General features: G+C 42.4%; 1 protein-coding gene across 6 annotated transcripts in view; it reads left to right on the forward strand.

The window, feature by feature from the left end:
- The window catches only part of thrap3b (thyroid hormone receptor associated protein 3b), a 29,924-nt gene that overhangs the window by 7,574 nt on the left and 3,475 nt on the right, over positions 1 to 18,875 (forward strand). For 5 of the 6 annotated variants that reach the window (XR_011474438.1, XR_002876032.3, XR_002876033.2 and 2 more), the window contains exons 2-10: positions 3,033 to 3,178; positions 10,861 to 11,712; positions 12,283 to 12,939; positions 13,125 to 13,300; positions 13,996 to 14,107; positions 14,323 to 14,398; positions 17,311 to 17,495; positions 17,710 to 17,986; positions 18,699 to 18,860. Coding sequence is in view for 2 of the 6 variants with exons in the window: in XM_023974648.2 (XP_023830416.1) it covers positions 3,063 to 3,178; positions 10,861 to 11,712; positions 12,283 to 12,939; positions 13,125 to 13,300; positions 13,996 to 14,107; positions 14,323 to 14,398; positions 17,311 to 17,495; positions 17,710 to 17,986; positions 18,699 to 18,860 (2,613 nt within the window). In the remaining 4 variants the exon portion in view is untranslated. Of the gene's footprint in view, positions 1 to 3,032; positions 3,179 to 10,860; positions 11,713 to 12,282; positions 12,940 to 13,124; positions 13,301 to 13,995; positions 14,108 to 14,322; positions 14,399 to 17,310; positions 17,496 to 17,709; positions 17,987 to 18,112; positions 18,225 to 18,698; positions 18,861 to 18,875 lie in introns of those variants that run through there. The other variant, XR_002876034.2, reaches the window with a different exon arrangement.

An 18,875-nucleotide genomic window follows, 5' to 3' on the forward strand; every position in this document is an offset into this window, starting at 1 on the left:
TTTTCTCCATCGCTAACAGTACTACAGAAGAATAAAAAATAATTGTAATACTTGTGTATTATTGGGAAAAAGTGTTTCCAAAATACATTTGAATACCAAATTTGACATCCTAACCCTACAATAAGTACCCAGTTGCATCATTTTGTTTACTTGTCTTCCTCCTGTGCTATTCCAGAGAAGACTGCACTGTTAGATGATGGTACATTGTGTCCAATTTTATATTGATACACGTGTGAGGAAGCCAGTTGCTTTTGACTTGTCCWAGATCACATGTCAAACTCATTCCACAGAGGGCCGAGTGTCTGGCTTTTCACTCCTCCCTTGTACTTGTTTGATGAATTAAGGTAGCTGATTAGTAAGCAATTCCCCTCACCTGGTTTTGTAGGTCTTATTTGAAAGAGAAACAAAACCCAGCAGATATTATGCCCTCCATGGAATGAGTTTGACACCCCTGAGATGATTGTGTGGCTGGAAGGTAGACGTGAAGTTACGAGAAAAGATAACAAGGAAAACAATATAAAACACGTTTGTGCTGCCTGATATTCAGAAGGATGTTGTTTAGGCCGGAGCACTAGATTTCTGTCAGGCTTTTAAAAGCTATGTTCAAATCCTTCGTGTTATGTCTGATCTTGGACTACGTCCCCATCCCTCCTTTCTGTTTGAGGCACCTGTCCTTTGGGCTGAATATTAAGCTTATGTGTATCTGAAGCAGAGCCAGCCATTATCCCCATGGAGTTGCCAGAGGCTGTGTATCTTGTGTCCGAAATAGTGCTGCTCTATTCCCAGCCCCCACCTGCACTATCATGCACTATGGATATGGCTGCAGGATAAAGCTGGCGCTAAAAGCATTCCTCGTCATTCTCTCCACCGTCTTGTTATATATTCGGACAGTGTAGTTTCTATTTTTAGCCAGTGCCAGGTTTAGCCTTTTTCCACACTCGCCGTGAAGGTCGTGGGGGGCTTTTGGCGGTACTGCCGGTGACAGGCAGGGGTTAAGCAGGTGAGGGCCGCTAGGCAGTGGGTCTTGTAGACAGGGGACAAGGTGTCAAGCCATTGTTTCAGACCTGAGGTCACAACAGCTCTAGAAATAGGCTGTCTCAAATGGCACCTATTCCCTAAATCAACTAGATTCGTCTGTTGACAACCCCTGCCTTATATAGTGCACTACTTTTGACCAGGGTCTGTAGGTATAGGGTGGCATTTGGGACATAGTCAGACAGGCCTCTGGTTGCTGATAGGCTCAAAGATTCTCTGGGAACCATGATTTTGAATTTGTAGAGTTGATTTTCTTGGACATTGTTTTTAAGTTGTGTAGTGATGTGATTTATATACAGTATTTGTCAACATTTTGGACACCTACTCATTCAAGTTTTTATTTTCTACATTGTAGAATAATAGTGCAGACATCAAAACTATGGAATAACACATTGAATCATGTAGTAACCAAAAAAGTGTTTTATATTTGAGATTATTCAAAGTAGCCACCCTTTACCTTGATGACAGCTTTGCACACTCTTGGCATTCTCTCAACCCGCTTCATGAGGAATGCTTTTCCAACAGTCTTGAAGGGGTTCCCACATATGCTGAGCACTTGTTGGCTGCTTTTCCTTCACTCTGCGGTCCAACTCATCCCAAACCATCTCAATTGGGTTGAGGTCGGGTGATTGTGGAGGCCAGGTAGTCTGATGCAGCACTTGAATCAYTCTCCTTCTTGGTCAAATAGCCCTTACATAGCCTGGAGGTGTGTTTCAGGGCATTGTCCTGTTAAAAAACAAACGATTGTCCCACTAAGCGCAAACCAGATGGGATGGCGTATCACTGCAGAATACTGTGGTAGCCATGCTGGTTAAGTGTGCCTTGAATTCGAAATAAATCACTGACAGTGTCACCAGCAAAGCACCATCACACCTCCTACTCCATGCTTCACGGTGGGAACCACACATGCAGAGATCATTCGTTAACATACTCTGCGTCTCACAAAGACACAGCGGTTGGAGCCAAAAATCTCAAATTTGGACTCATCAGACCAAAGGACAGATTTCCACCGGTCTAATGTCCATTAATCGTGTTTCTTGGCCCAAGCAAGTATCTTCTTCTTTATTGGTGTCCTTTTAGTAGTGGTTTATTTGCAGCAATTTGACCATGAAGGCCTGATTCAGTCTCCTCTGAACAGTGGATGTTGAGATGTCTGTTACTAGAACTCAGTGACGCATTTATTTGGGCTGCAATTTCTGAAGCTGGTAACTCTAATGAACTTATCCTCATAACTCTGGGTCTTCCTTTCCTGTGGCGGTGCTCATGAGAGCCAGTTTCATCATAGCGCTGGATGGTTTTTGAGACTGCACTTGAAGAAATGTCCAAAGTTCTTGAAATTTTCCACATTGACTGACCTTCATGTCCTAAAGTAATTTTGGACTGTTGTTTCACTTTGCTTATTTGAGCTGTTCTTGCCATAATATGGACTTGGTCTTTTACCAAATAGGGCTATTTTCTGTATACCACCCCTACCTTGTCACAACACAACTGATTGGCTCAAATGCATTAAGAAGGAAAGAAATTCCAAATGTACTTTTAACAAGACACACCTGTTAATTGAAATGCATTCCAGGTGACATGAAGCTGGTTGAGAGAATGCCAAGAGTGTGCAAAGCTGTCATCAAGGCGAAGGGTAGCTACTTTGAAGAATCTCAAATAGAAAATTTAATTTGATTTGTTTAACACTTTYTTTGGTTACTATATGATTCCGTATGTGTTATCTCATAGATTTGATGTGTTCACTATTATTCTACAATGTAGAAAATGGTAAAATGAAGAAAAACACTTGAATGATGAGTAGGTGTGTCCAAACTTTGACTAGTACTGTATATTTTTGCAAATAAACTAGTTTTRTTGTAGATCTGTGCTTATTTCAAGGATGGCAACTTCCTGGTTTTAGGCGTATCAATTTTGTTCAACAGGCAGGAAAGTTGAGAACTGTCTAAAGCACAAGTGTATTACCCAGTGCATACTAACATCACCCTGTTGTTGGACAGGTAAACCTCTAGACAGTTGTGACTGCGGAGATGTCCAAGGCTCCAGATTCCCCTGCACGGTCCCGCTCCAGATCAAAGTCCAGATCCCGGTCTTACACGCGGTCTCGCTCGAGAAGCCGCTCCAGATCCAGGAAGCACCGCTACAGGTGAGGTTTATTTGAACTTCCTTCCCCTATTTGGTGGTCAATTGTGAAACATTTCTGTAATTTTTTTTACGATTGCATCTTCTATCAACAATGTTTTTCAGCCATCGTCGATGATGATGACGTTGTGATGTCACAAACTATGTTTTAGCATATTTGAGTCTGGCAGGGCAGCAAGCACACAGCAGGGCGACATGCCAAATGGCCTATTCCCTATTTGCCATAACCTAAAATGTTCAATACATGTGTGGTAGTTGCTAATGCAAGAGAACAATGTAGAAAGAATGGAGGGCACCAAAGCAGCGCAAAATGTCAGATGGGGCCTAACGTGTTTTTTGTTGTTTTTCCCTCTCCTCTCCAATGTTGGATGATGATCATGGGCCTTTTACAGCAGACACTGTCTGGCTTATTGTTTAAAAATCTTAATTTCCCCTTTTTCTCCCCATTTGATTTGAATGTGACTTGTTGGCCTAGCCTACTCAGAGAGAGACTCTCTCCTTGCAAACCAAACTAACAATAGTCTATAGACCTACACATAGGCTACTATCAATAAAAGTTAAACTAATATTTGCGAAGTGTTTATTAATGTCCGTAAACTGGGCATATAATCTCCCGTAGCAGAACTTTCAATTAATCAATCTTTCAATTAATCAATTCATCGATGATGAGTTGGTGTCATAGTTGTCTGGAAAAACAACTTTATTTTGAATAMCTTTTTATATAAAAGTTGACAACAGTCAGAAAGCTATTAACACTTGCATGAACATTGTTTTAGGCTTAAAACGAATAGGCCTATTATCCAGGCTATGCCTTTTGCCTAACAAACTGTACAAATCCTAAATATAGGCATACAAAATAAAATAGTAAAAAAAAGCAAATAAGTCTTTCAAGATTTGACAGAGTATTTTTGCCTATAAGATATGTATTTTGAATATAGGCTCCATTTAAACATTGAAGTGCAATGTGGAACCATTAGGTCTAGTTGTTTTTGTTGCCAAGTCTTAGGTAGGCCTAAAGGTTTCTGGCAAGGAGCACAAACATGTTCACCTTTTCTGCCCCAGAGTAGCGCACTCAACAGGATGATTCACTTGTTAATGTTGACGGAGGTCCTTTGACCTGATAATTTTTTTTGCATATTCTGCAATTGACTTCGGTCAGGTCTGCTGCTGATCCCTCACCTTTATCATTCGGCCTGAAAGCGAAGACCTGCTTTCTTTTCCACCAAGTCAGCCATCGTTTTCCCCCTTCTGATTTAGCATAAGGCAGGCTATACTATAAGTGAAATCCCATCACTTCCTTTTTATGTCGGAAAGTAGCGTTCGTCACTAGTTACCACAGCCACAAAGTCATAAAGCCAGCTTATTTCTRCAATTTCTCTTCATAAAATGTGATTTTAACCTTAACCACACTACTAACCTTATTCCTAACCTTAAATTGCGACCAAAAAGCAAATGTAGCCTAATGCCCGATGTCCACCAGATGCATTTTTTTTCTGGATGTCTAGCCAGCATTTTCCGTACTTGATGTCCAAGTGCTTCACTTTTCAACTAGCTAAAAGTTAGCGTTACGGACTGCTCCATTGACAATGAATGACTTCCGCCGGAACACAGTTTGCATCTGGTGGACATGAAGCGTAATGGAAGAATGCCGCAAATGYGCATACCTAGATGATCAAGATGAAATAACAATGGCCTACACTTGATATGGCTATAATATTTGTTTTTAAAAGGTAAGCTAATAACTGATATCAGAGTATTTTTATGGATAAGAGAAACATGGCCCTACCAATTTGAAAATCATTCTATAGACTATATATATATATTTTTTAATAACTAGGCCTAATACTGTTTTTTTGTTTTGAACAATGATTTAATGACATTGTTTGTGGCTTAGTAACAATTTAAATAAGAAAAATGACATGCACCTAATCACAGTTCTGGTATAACCAATGTGAACTTGTTTTTCCCACCAATTGACCCCTCTGTGTCTGTCTGCAGCTTCCTCAAACGCACAGAAAAGTAAGTTGATACTGTGATTTCAAAATGTCAAAAACCATGACTAAAGAGAGAGTATCAACAAATACAACAGAGCTCCTGTTTTTGAGTGAGTTCATGTTTACGTTTTTATTCAACACGTTTATAAGCCATGAAATGTGCTTCGCCACTCGCGCTGCAACCAGCATTGCAGCTTCAATAAATTAGTAGCAAAATGTATTGATAGGCTGGAGTTATTATTGGTAGATGTGTTTTTTAATATAGAGGAATATCACTTTCTCTGGTCATAGGAGTAACAACATGAATTTGTGCATGAGGCAGAAATAATGTGGTATGACTTGATTTTTGCTATCAGCTGGAAGACTGTCCCCTTTTTGGTCAGTCTACATTGGAGGGCTAAGGGACTGTCTGACGGTGGGAGGCTGAACTTCTGATGCTCTCCCTCCACTGAGACAGACCATCAGATGCATGCACAATCAGTCCAGTAAAATAAAATAAAAACATATTTATTTAAATGTATGCTCGCTCAGCTGTGTAATACCACAAGTGATGATCTATAACCAGTGTGATCATATTCCTCAAGTTTTAAAATATATATATTTTTATGGTCTGAGAAGAACATTGGCAGGACAGTTTGAGCATAACCAATATGCAGTGATAATGTATTTGGCCTATAGCCTACTACAAACCTCATTGTTACAGAACTGTTTTAATAGGTTAGTGTTGCACAGACTTACGTTTTTTTTAAATGTTATGTTTAAAAGAATTCTGAGCGGTAGAACTTGGCCTTCATTTTGACTCTGTGATCTCGACTCAAAGTTTGGGGACCACTGCCTTACTGTATGAAGTTGTAATCCAGTCCTGTTTCTCATAGGATTACTGGGATGGAAAGCCTACCCACTATGAGATTTGAATATGTGTATCTCCTGTTCTTCAGCCTTGAGTTGGGCTATATCGATTCTTAGAATATTTTGGTAAAACAAACTTTCAACTAATGTATGTTTATCGCTTGCTCTTCTTTTGCTACTAGAAGACTAACCTCTCTTCATATTAAGGCTGATGTGCTGTATCCATTGAGGCTGTGACAATACCAGTATCACACATTTAAAAACGTTTTTTWAAACATTTTTTATAGCAAAATGAAAACACGAAGCCGACAAACTCTTTGGTCCTTTTTAAAGGGTAACTCTCAACTCCAATTTGAGCCTTTGCCCTACACTTTAAATTTGTAAAAAAATGCATTCAGGTGAGAAGTTGTGGGAATTGCTCAAATATTTATTTTGGTGGTGGGTAAATGTAGTTGTACCTGATCCCAACACATTCTCACTAAAGCATACTTACCAGAAGTGCACTGGCACACTCTGATAATAAAAATATGTGCATTGTAAGCAAATACGGCTCTGGACAGTTAGCTCACGGTGGTAAGGCGCCGAGTTCCTGACATCTATTGCTACTTGAGGTGTAAGTTCAAATCCCATGGGGTGGATTTTCTTGCCTTGAGGTGGTACCACTCAGCACATCTAGAAGGGAGTGTAGCCTACGAACTAGATTTACTACCAAAAGACCAAAATACACTGACAAGGTGAATCCAGGTGAAAGCTATGATCCCTTGTCGATGTCACTTGTTAAATTCACTTCAATCAGTGTAGATGGAGAGGAGACGGTTTTTTTTTTACGCCTTGAGACAATTGGGTCATGTATTGTGTATGTGTGTCATTCAGAAGGTGAATGGGAAAGACAAAATATTTAAGTGCCTTTGAACGGGGTGTGGTAGGTGCCAGGCACACCGGTTTGAGTGTCAAGAGCTGCACCGCTGCTGGTCAACAGTTTCCCGTGTGTATCAAGAATGGTCCACCACCCAAAGGACATCCAGCCAACTTGACACAACTGTGGGAAGCATTGGAGTCAACATGGGCCAGCACCCCTGTGGAATACTTTCGACACCTTGTAGAGTCCATGCCCCAACGAACTGAGGCTGTTCTGAGGGCAAAGCGGGGTCCAACTCAATATTAAGAAGGTGCCCCTAATGATTTGTACAGTCGGTGTATATCACTTTTGCAACGAACTGTCAAAATGAAAACCAGAATTGAAGTGTGTTAGTATAACTAAGCCTAAAATGTTTCTCCTTGAAAGTTACTCTTTAACCTCCTGTATGCTAAATATTGTGTGCTATAGCTAGGAAAATAAATAAATGTGACTTAATGACACCATGATGATGTTTATTTCCAACATGAGGGCTGTTTTCCTAAAGAGGTTAAATCCGCTTAGTGTTTTGTTTCCTTGCCACAATACTAATGAGTATCGCAAAACTGGTATCATCCTGGCCCTAGTATCAATGCTCTGGTACAGTCTACAGCCTCTTTTCCAGATGACACATTATAGGGCCTGTTACAAAACCTCGCTCCAGTCTTCTGTTGAGTTGTACATTTTGTGAGTGACATAATAAAATAGTGCACTTACATAACATGCAGGGAGTGACGCCATCAGTTTTGATAAATGATTTAGTCAGCCTTTTGTTTCAGAGGAATACTTAAATCCTTTTGATTTGACTCATAATTTCGGTTGGTTCTTTGCTCTGAAGTTGAAGGGTTGCCAGACAGCGTTCAGCACTTTGTCGGTACGTTTTCAGCTGTTAGGACTTTAATGAGGAATTATATGGGCCCGGCGTCAGTTACGTCACAACTTAGTTTTTCATGACTGAGCTTTGTAATTAAAATACATATTGATATTAAGTAGGCTATTGTTAAAGTTTGATCCCACTCTGGCAGGAGATGTTGTTTTTATGCCATGCTTTAGGCTCAAAACAGGACGCTCTGTCAGTTTAATGGTCAACAATGCATAAGACAAGTGACATACATTTGAGTGATTTGTCCAAGGGGAAAGTAATGGCTGGAAGTGCATACTTTTATAAAGAGAGAAGGAATTGGCAGAAGGGAGGTGTGGGGGGGAGAACCCAGGCCAAACCCCCTTCTCCCCACTCCCTTCAAGGATTAGAGTGAAAATGCTTCCTGTTTTGGCCCAATGTGTACCGCCTCTTTCCACTGCTCCAGTCCCTCCACATGCGCCCTCACCAGACATGGGGAGTCCCTCACTACTGTGAGTGTTATATGTTGCTCACTGCTTAGCACATCACCTCCAGAATATTCCAATGAAAAGGCGCAAGCGGTAAGTTATGGGGGATTTTATTAGAGGCTTACATGACGGATTTGGCTGTTTGGGGGTTCCCCCCAACCCCTCTGCTGTACATGGTGTGTTGTGTAATTATTAGATATTACTTGTTAGATATTACTGCACTGTCTGAGCTAGAAGCACAAKAATTTCGCTACACCCGCAATAACATCTGCTAAACACGTGTATGTGACCAATAAAACGTGATTTGATGGGTAGAAACTAATCTCCGGTTTGCTTGCTGCATGGGTTCTAATTTGGGTTTTGTTGTGAGGCCCCAATTTGCATTCGTCATTTAAAAAATTTGCCTGCTAGTTAGTATTTTCCATGATATGTAAGGTGTGCTGATGTACTGTAGGCACGGTACTTTCAATGTTATTGTACTTCTACTGCTACCACAATGGGGTTTTCCATTTCATTCTTTGTACATTATTGATTTAAGACAGATGTAAGAATCTTCTCCCTGTGTGTGTAACAGGCAAGACATGATCTTAAACTTTTCGAAAGGTGTTAGACCTAGATAGCAGACTTTTATGCTCCAGGATTTAACCAAATGCATTGGCTTGTGGCTACATTTGCATGAATAGGCCTACATTTGATTTGTTTTCGTAAGAAACGCTGGCTATTTTATTCCATATAATGCTAGAATGGGCACTTCTCCTGCTCTTTCCATCTGGTCAAAGGGCACCTTGAAGTGAAGATGTTTGAATGTTGAGACTCCAGAGGAAAATGGCAGCAGTAGTATATTTGCTGAGTTGAACTCTGGCTGAGTTGTAATTGGTGATGTAGTGTATGGTTTTGTAGCTCCCCCGAGTGGACAGAATACTCCATTAACACAGTCCCTCAGTCCCATCCACTTGGAGCACAACCAGTTAATTTACAGTCTTTTTTTTTGTTGCCTGATAGTCTGTGCTGTTTGCTTAATTCACTCCCAGCTATTGAATACACCTGAGGGGCAGTTGTGTAAAGTACTTAAGTAAAAACACTTTAAAGTACTACTTAAGTAGTAAGTAGTACCGTGAATAAATAAGTCTAGCAAATTGTGTGGTCCGGTTTGCTTAATATAAGGAATTTTAAATTATTTATACTTTCACTTTTGATACTTAAGTATATTTTAGCAATTGCATTTACTATTGATACTTAATTATATTTCAAACCAAATACTTTTACTCAAGTAGTATTTTACTGGGAGGCTTTCTCTTTTACGTGAATCATTATCCATTAAGGTATCTTTACTTTTACTCAAGAATGACATTTGAGTACTTTTTCTACCATTGCTGAGGGGTATACTAAGAAGCAAGCTAGGTCTACTCAGTTTTCTTTATTTTTTTTCTTCTTTTTTTAAAACTGAAGTTAGCTTCACATTCCATCTTATTTATGGATAGCCAAGGGCACACTCCAACACTCAGACATCATTTACAAACAATCCGTACTACGAAGGTGGATATTGCTCATCTGCCTCTAGCAGGCTTGTAACTGCGCATGCATGTCTGACATGGCTCGTCGAATGCCAAACTCTTCATTGAGACAGTGCTGAAACATCAATCCATGGGCAAGTCACTTTCATTTGAACCGAAAACATTTCTTTAATTTAGATATCTTTCAAATTCAGCCGGGTATGGTGTGAAATATACTTTTAGAAGTGCTGTCTTTTATTGTGTTACTTTGGTGTGGTTATCAATGCACAATCACCTTTTTTTCACACTCCTATGATAAAATAATTGTGTTAAGTAATTTCAAATGCATTTGTCATTACTAAATTGGTAATGTGCTAGTTATTTTAACAATTTTTTTTTGCACACAAACACATTTTGATTAGAAAAGTATTTTATCTGTTGTCTTCCTCAAATGAAGTAGATGATGACTAAATATTTGCGAGAGGGAGGGAATCAGGTTTAAATTGATCCTCAACTCATGGCTCAGACACTTCATTTAGGATAAATGTAGTTAGCCCTGATTTAGCCTGCCCTGGAGCAGGTTAGATCTGAAAGATTCATTGCCATAGACATTTACCTGGCTAAAAGGTGAGCCACATTCATGGTACCGGTTATCCCAAGTTGAACTTAGTTGACCAAATTTACTCCGCCAACTCAAACTACATTCGTAGTATAGGGCTCTGACCTGATTATTTTTAATTTTTTCTGGATCTGTTAATGTTGTGTTACTGTTTAGCCAACTACATTTTCTGGTCAAGCGACCATAATCTCCAGGCAAGTAAAAACTGCTCCTGACTGGAGGAATGGGCAAGTAAGTGCCTTTTTGAGAACTTAATGTCAATCCCTGTGGGGTTTATTCCATGTTCTCTGTGAGTGAATTGTCTGGAGATGGGCAAACGCACACCTGAGTTGGCAAAGTGCAGGCTGGCGAAACAAAACACTTTTCCTCTCTGTCTGAATACACCAGACTGGATCTCAACATGTGTTTGTGGTTTACAATGTTTTAGGCTACCTCCTGAAACTTGTATGGGCGTTGATTACACAATATCTTTTAACATACCTCTTCTGTTTTCTTCTATTCTCCTAGTTCCAGGTCTCGCTCCCGCTCCAGATCTCACTCTCCGTCCCACGGCAGGAACTATCCCACCAGAGACTACCAGAACAACCAGGGTTACCAGGGTTACCAGAGAGGCTACAACCGCGGCTTCCGCAGACCCTTCTACTTCCGCGGTAGAACCCGGGGCTTCTACCCTCGCCGTGGTTACCAGAGAGGAGGGAACAGCTATGGCTACAGAGCCAACAACTGGCGGGGGGGTGGCTACCGGGACGGGCCACACCGCGACCAGGATCACCACGGTCCGCATAGCCCCAGGAGAGGCCGCTCACGCTCCCGCACTCCTAGGAAACGCTCGGGCAGCCGCAGCCACTCTCGGTCTCGATACTCTGACCGCTCGTCCTCCAGGGGTTCTCGGTGGTCTCGGGGGCGCCACAGCTCGTCTCGCTCCCGCTCCTCGTCCCCGCGGCAACGCCGCAGCAGCCCTAGCTCGGGGAAGCCCGGCTCCAAGGATGTAAAGGACACGCCTACGCCAGCAGAGGCCAAGGGGGAGAGCGGAGGAGGGGCTGGGGAGCAGGCAGAAGGACAGGGGGGAGAGGCCAGTAGTCATGATAAGGATTCTGCTGGGAAATGGCAGGGTCTGAGTGACTATGACACCAGCCCCAAACGCAGCAGTCCTGCTGTTGCTGCCAACCAGGGAAAATCAGAACCCAAAGGGCCGTTGTGGAGAACCATCGGCAGCACTGGCAGTGCTCCCTCCACCCACAGCCCACCGGGCTCCACCAAGGCCGGGCCAACCGCCTCCTTCAGCGGGTTTGGCTTCCTTGGCAAGGAGGATCCCACCAGGGCAGACGATAAGAGTGCCATTTCCTCTGCTTTCAAAAAGTATGTTCCATACTTCCCATTATATTCTGCTACATTTGTCTTTTATCATACCTGTTTTGTTTTGTTTTATTTTATTTTTGTTGAGTTTTCTTCATCCCAGTTTGTGATTGTAATTATTCTTTTAAAATTGTTCAGTCTGTGCTCAGCTACCTGAATACAGCTAAAACTGTATGCCATTGTCAATGGCAGTCCTCTTCGCATTTCAAATGCAAGTGACAACGTTTAAAAAGTCACTGGCTGTTGTCCTCTGCTATGCATTGAAAGTAGGTTCAGTTGTATGAAATCCCCCTAATTTTGGAGGTGGTGATTAAGTATAATTATTACAATACCAGACCTATGCTATTGTAAGTGTTACATGTCATTCTGTGGTGTTGTCACCTCTATGGTTGTGCTGTCTTGTTTGTTTCTTTTCTGTTTGTTGATCATCCAATATTTGTACCCCTTGTGACGAAATGCATTTTAATTTAATCAGTGCCCTGTTAGAAAACTGGGATTCTGTAACACAACTAGACATTCTCCTTTGTATAACATGTTGTAAAGGTCCATTTACTTCTCTGTCTGATTGTCCAGGTTCTTGGCAGAAAACAAGAGCAAAAAGCAGCAGGCGGCGGCAGAGTGGGAGAATGGCCGGGACAGGGACCAAAGCACCACGGACGGAGACGGCAGAGAGAAAGGCAAGAGCAGGACTAGCAGTGGCCTCTTAAACATAACAGCAGCTTCCTTCAGCTCCAAGGTYGATAAGTCCCTGCCCTTCCTGGACAAAGCTGAAGAGGCCTTCCTCAAGTCTCAGGCTGCAGGGAGGGAGAGGGAGAGGGAGGCGGAAGAGGAGGCCAAGCCCAAAGGAGCCACCCTGACGACACGGGACGTGTTTGGGAAGTGGGAAGACGAGCCCCATTACTACCCCCCAGGGAAGGACGAGGAGAGACTGAGAGACACGGCCGACGACGTGGTGGAAGACCTGGAGCACATGGAAGAGGAGCTCTACCGCAGCCGCAARCAGGCCTCCAAGAAAGAAGAGAAGTCCAAGAAGAAGGAGAAGAAAGACAAGGAGAAGAGCAGTACATCCCCAGCCATAGTAACCGTGGCCCTTAGGGGTTCAGGTAGCAGGGAGAAGGACAGGCCCCTGGCCCTATTCCCCGTCTCTAGGGTGGAGTCACCCCTACTCAGGCCCTCTGGAAAGAGGGATGACTTTGAGCTTAGTATCAACTCCTTTGACAAGATGCCCAGGTAAGCAGCATTACCATTATTGTTCATCAACAGACTGCTTGGAGGGTTAATGTTTTCTGAAAATATAATTTTTAACACGGGATAGTTTTTGATCTGCCTGAAAGATAAAAATGTTATGGAACTCATCACGGTCTTGAACAAAACAGTTTTGTATCTGCTTGATCCACCTGGTCTCTCTTTCTCAGCTCCTCTGGAGGTCTGACCAAGGAGCGTGGTATGTCCAGGGATCTGGTGCATCCCGCTAAGAAAGATCACGGAGAGTTCCGTTCCATCTTCCAGCATATTCAGGCGGCTCAGCTCAGACGCAGCCCCTCGGAGCTGTTTGCGCAGCACATTGTCACCATTGTGCACTACATCAAAGGTAAGGTCTCTTATTGGGGACCATAAAGTGCTGTCTATGAAGCCACAGACACAACAAGGACAGCAGTGGGGTTTAGCTTTTGAAATATTCACTAGTTCCATGGACTGTTCAATCACTTGTCCCTTTGTAGGATTTGATGTAAATCTACCAGCCACTCAGATTATTTACCAGCCAAAATATATATTTTCTGCTAAAATGACACTATCTTGGGTTAGCTATAAACATTTTTGGTAGGAGCGTTATCTTCTCTTCCTTAGCAGTTGAAACTCATACATAGAAAAAAAACCTAGCTTGTRAACAAAACAAGGACAAAGTCTCACTTCAGTAGACTTTAGCTTCAAGTAAACTTTCATGCCTGTATGCAGCGTTTCTAAAAATGAATCTTTCACTCAGTTCTTCATGTGTGCACAGCCCAGCCGGGTAGTGTTGCAGCACAAGGTGGAATGGGCTATATAGGATTTGTAGTTCTTTGACGATTTTACAATAAATGTGGTCATACTTGACTTTTATTTTTWWTTTTTTTATTCACAAAAAGGCAAGTGAAATGTTTGCACAGTGGAGCCCTGAACACCCGCCAACKTGGCTGGTGAAATAGATATCTTACCCGCCAAAGTCTAATATTAGGCTCTGGTCTGTTAGAGATGTCCATTGACTAGAAAGACTATATAAATATTGTATCTGTCCTCCATTTGCAGCCCAACATTTCAGCTCTTCAAGCATGACTTTAAGTGAGCGATTTGCCATGTACCAAAGAAAAGCCGCTGAGATGGAATTGATGAAGCCAAGGAAGAGTCCAGAAATCCATAGGTAAGGCAGTCTTTCTCATAACTGTCAGCCAGTATTGGCTGCCTTCTTTTCAGATTGCTATGAGTTTACGTCAAGCATTCAATATAGCTGCAAAGGTGTGTGTTCAACAAATTAAATACTCTCAAATACGTTGACACTATAGTGTGTTAAGTACATGCTTTGATGAAGTCATATCCAACTCACCTTGTTCCTTTTCCTTTTGTGTTCTCCTCCAGGAGAATCGATGTCTCCCCCAGTGCGTTTAAGAGACACTCTCACCTGCTAGAGGAGCTGGAGGACTGCAGCTACAAGGTGACCGGCCTTTTTGACATTTGATGTAAAAATTTAAGGTGATTGAGACGATCCAAAGCAGCAGTGTTCAGCTTGTGCTTTTCTTTTAAAGGAGATGCATAAGTCTAAATCAAAAGAGCCCAATTTGTGTATTGTAATCCCAAGCGAGCCCCCCAGCCTATGAGATATGGTTATTGAGCGGGTATGTACGTACCCAAGAAAAAGCTAAAAGGAGGTGACTTAAGATGCTGTGTCCAAGCCTCTCATGGGACCCTAAGCAATGCCATCGTAAGTATTTCTCCTCAAACAAGCAACATGTTTTCAAGTTCAGTAAAAATGATTTAGTTTAAAGGATACAGTGGGGAGAACAAGTATTTGATACACTGCCGATTTTGCAGGTCTTCCTACTTACAAAACCATGTAGAGGTCTGTAATTGTTATCATAGGTACACTTCAACTGTGAGAGACGGAATCTAAAACAAAAATCCAGAAAATCACATTGTATGATTTTTTAAGTAATTAATTTGCATTTTATTGCATGACATAAGTATTTGATCACCTACCAACCAGTAAGAATTCCGGCTCTCACAGACCTGTTAGTTTTTCTTTTAGGAGCCCTCCTGTTCTCCACTCATTACCTGTATTAACTGCACCTGTTTGAACTCGTTACCTGTATAAAAGACACCTGTCCACACACTCAATCAAACAGACTCCAACCTCTCCACAATGGCCAAGACCAGAGAGCTGTGTAAGGACATCATGGCTAAAATTGTAGACCTGCACAAGGCTGGGATGGGCTACAGGACAATAGGCAAGCAGCTTGGTGAGAAGGCAACAACTGTTGGCGCAATTATTAGAAAATGAAGAAGTTCAAGATGACGGTCAATCACCCTCGGTCTGGGGCTCCATGCAAAGATCTTCACCTCGTGTGCATCAATGATCATGAGGAAGGTGAGGGATCAGCCAGAACTACACAGCAGGACTGGTCAATGACCTGAAGAGAGCTTGGGACCACAGCCTCAGAGAAAACCATTAGTACACACTACGCGTCATGGATTAAAACCTGCAGCGCACGCAAGGTCCCCCTGCTCAAGGCAGCGCATGTCCAGGCCCGTCTGAAGTTTGCCAAGTGACCATCTGGATGATCCAGAGGAGGAATGGAGAAGGTCATGTGGTCTGATGAGAACAAAATAGAGCTTTTTGGTCTAAACTCCACTCGCCGTGTTTGAAGGATGAGTACAACCCCAAGAACACCATCCCAACCGTGAAGCATGGAGGTGGAAACACATTCTTTGGGGATGCTTTTCTTGCAAAGGGGACAGGACGACTGCACCGTGTTGAGGGGAGGAGGAGGGGGCCATGTATCGCGAGATCTTGCCAACAACCTCCTTCCCTCAGTAAGAGAGCATTGAAGTGTGGTCGTGGCTGGGTCTTCCAGCATGACAACGACCCGAAACACACAGCCAGGGCAACTAAGGAGTGGCTCCGTAAGAAGCATCTCAAGGTCCTGGAGTGGCCTAGCCAGTCTCCAGAACCTGAACCCATAGAAAATCTTTGGAGGGAGCTGAAAGTCCGTATTGCCCAGTGACAAGCACCCAAAACCTGAAGGATCTAGAGAAGGTCTGTATGGAGGAGTGGGCCAAAATCGCTGCTGCAGTGTGGTGCAAACCTGGTCAAAACTACAGGAAACGTATGATGCTCTGTAATTCAAACAAAGGTTTCTGTACCAAATATTAAGTTCTGCCTTTTTCTGATGTATCAAATACTTATGTCATGCAATAAAATGCAAATTAATTACTTAAAAATCATACAATGTGATTTTCTGGATTTTTGTTTTAGATTCCGTCTCTCACAGTTGAAGTGTACCTATGATAAAAAATGACAGACCTCTACATGCTTTGTAAGTAGGAAAACCTGCAAAATCGGCAGTGTATCAAATACTTGTTCTCCCCACTGTATCTTAAAAGCATGCTCCTGTTTCCCATGAGTGTGTATATGTCTGTTGATGTGAATGTCTGTTACTTGGCCAAGTTACTCCGTTTAATAAAGCCTTAGAAAATGAACTAAGATTACATTAACACACGTGATTGATCTGTTTACTTGAGTACATCAATTCAAAATACTTTGATATAGAGCTTAAGTTATTTGGAAGAGAACATTTCAAGATGGCCTTAGCTCTCTGGAGGGATGCATTTATTGTGCAATCACCAGCAGATGGGGTGCAATACTACAAACACACACCTTCTTTTTTTCACTGCATGTTTAAAACATTTGTTTTTTAAACTTAATCTTTGATATATATTCATAGGTTGTACCTCAGTCACTGTCACGCCATGCCATTGTTATGAACGTTCTCAAGATGCCCTCGTGATGAGCCCAGTTATTCTGAACGGAGGCTAATGACTGTTTTGTTTAAATTATACGATTGTGACCTGGAAATTTGACATTGCTAAAGTAGGCAAATATTTTGTAGGTAGCAACTTTGCCATCATTATCATGCTGTCAAATTTACTTTAGACAGATGGAAATGTCATTATCTTGCAAAGTTTCTCAAAAATAGCTAGCAATGCTAATGTTAGCCAGCTAAAAACTGGTGGTCTTCCCTCAATCTTAGCAAGCTAGCTAATGTTATACTGCATCTAAAGTCAATCTGGCGACATCACAATGATGACTGTTTTCTTACTAATTATTTTTTGTATTTCCAAGACACTGTAATGCACTTTTGAATAAATCTTCATCAGCACTCATTGACAATGCATTGAATAGAATGCTCAGTAAGGCATAAGTCCTAAAACAAATGTTCAAAACAATATTGTGACAAAACGTGCAACCCATGAAATGGAAAGGAATCATTACTTCATTATGTTGCCCACTTCTAAGTTGTGGTATCGGAAGTGGCAAATAACATAGACAGCACTTCCATATCTCCACAGGATCAGGGTAAAAAACCTAAAGGTGACCCAATGGACCTGCGTCTGGATATAGAGCGCCGTAAAAGGTTTTCTGGGAAGGAGCCTGGGCAGCATAAACGGGACGGGGGCAAGGGCTCCGGAGGCTCCCGAGGACCCAGCCAAGAGAGATCCTCAGAGAAATCTGCCAAACACCACAAGAAATCCAAGTAGGCTTATTATAGTTTACTTTAAAATCACCTCCCTATAGTCTCCTCCGTCCCTGAATTGTTTCTTTCATTGAAATGTGGTTATATAAACTATATGCATGTCATTTTCTCCACCCCAGGGTTTCTTTGCGATTTAATGTTCAGCACTTAAAATATAGATCCAGTTAAAATGGAGTCTAATTGTAATTTCCCCTTTTACCCCTCTCGCTCACAGAAAAACCAAGAAGAAGCGTGATCGCTCTCCATCCTCCTCCTCTTCCTCCTCCTCTCCCTCTCCCTTCAGAGGAGGGTTCAGAGGTAAAGACCACATGATGGGGGAGGAGATGGAGCACATGGACCAGGGCTACAGTAAACCTCGCTTCGGGCCCCGGGACTACGGAGGCCCCATGGATAGGGGTCTCCCCCGGGATTATGAGGGCCACATGGAGAGGGGTCCCCCCCGGGATTACGAGGGCCACATGGAAAGGGGCCGAGGACGTGGAGGAGGATTTGTAAGTTCTGCTCTCTGTGTGATGTATTCTACTGTTTCACCTAGCCAGCCTACTGTATGGACTGGAGTGCACTATGGAATGACTTTGATTGTCTTGTAATTTTCTATCTTTATAACTTCGCTATAGACTGTGCTTCTCTGCTCTGTTCCTTCCTCCTAATGATGATGATGATGATGATAAGGAGAATGAGGAGGATGATGATACTATTTCACACTTAATCCATACCTGATTACTAAAGGTAAAGTAATACTCATGTGACATTCAGAAACACAATACTCAAAGCAGAAGCCTGACTCCTCCTTCTCTCCACAGCCAACTGAGAGCACCTGGTGTTCTCTTTCGCTTGCTCGCTCTCTCGCTCTCCATCTCTGATGTATTTGATCTTTACATCGGGACTGCTTTCCTGCAGCTATAATTTTTTATTCAGGTCCAAGCCCTCAGTCCAAGCCCTCAGTCCAAGCCCTCAGTCCAAGCCCTCAGTCCAAGCCCTCAGTCCAAGCCCTCAGTCCAAGCCCTCAGTCCAAGCCCTGCGAATATTGGAAATTATAATAGTTGATTGTGCTCAGACCAAGTTTCTCCTAGGTACATATCTAGGATCAGCTTCCCCTCCCTCAATCCTAACCTTAACCATTAGTAGGGGAAATGCTAGATCAGTGTTTATGGGCAACTTCACTCTACACCCCCAGTCTGACCCTGTTTGTTTTGGTTTCAGCTCCCCAGAGTGAGAGGAGGTGGAAGGGGCTGGAACAGGGGCAATTACCAAGGAAATAACAACAGCAACCCCCCTCCTAATATGAGCAACGCCCCCCCAGAGCGCCCACCAGACGAGGAGTGGGACCCAGAGTACACTCCTAAGAGCAGGAAATATTACTTTGTAAGTTTCAGCACT

This window comes from Salvelinus sp. IW2-2015, linkage group LG30 (genome assembly GCF_002910315.2).
Source record: "Salvelinus sp. IW2-2015 linkage group LG30, ASM291031v2, whole genome shotgun sequence".
In the NCBI taxonomy this organism is placed as follows: Eukaryota; Metazoa; Chordata; class Actinopteri; order Salmoniformes; family Salmonidae; genus Salvelinus; species Salvelinus sp. IW2-2015.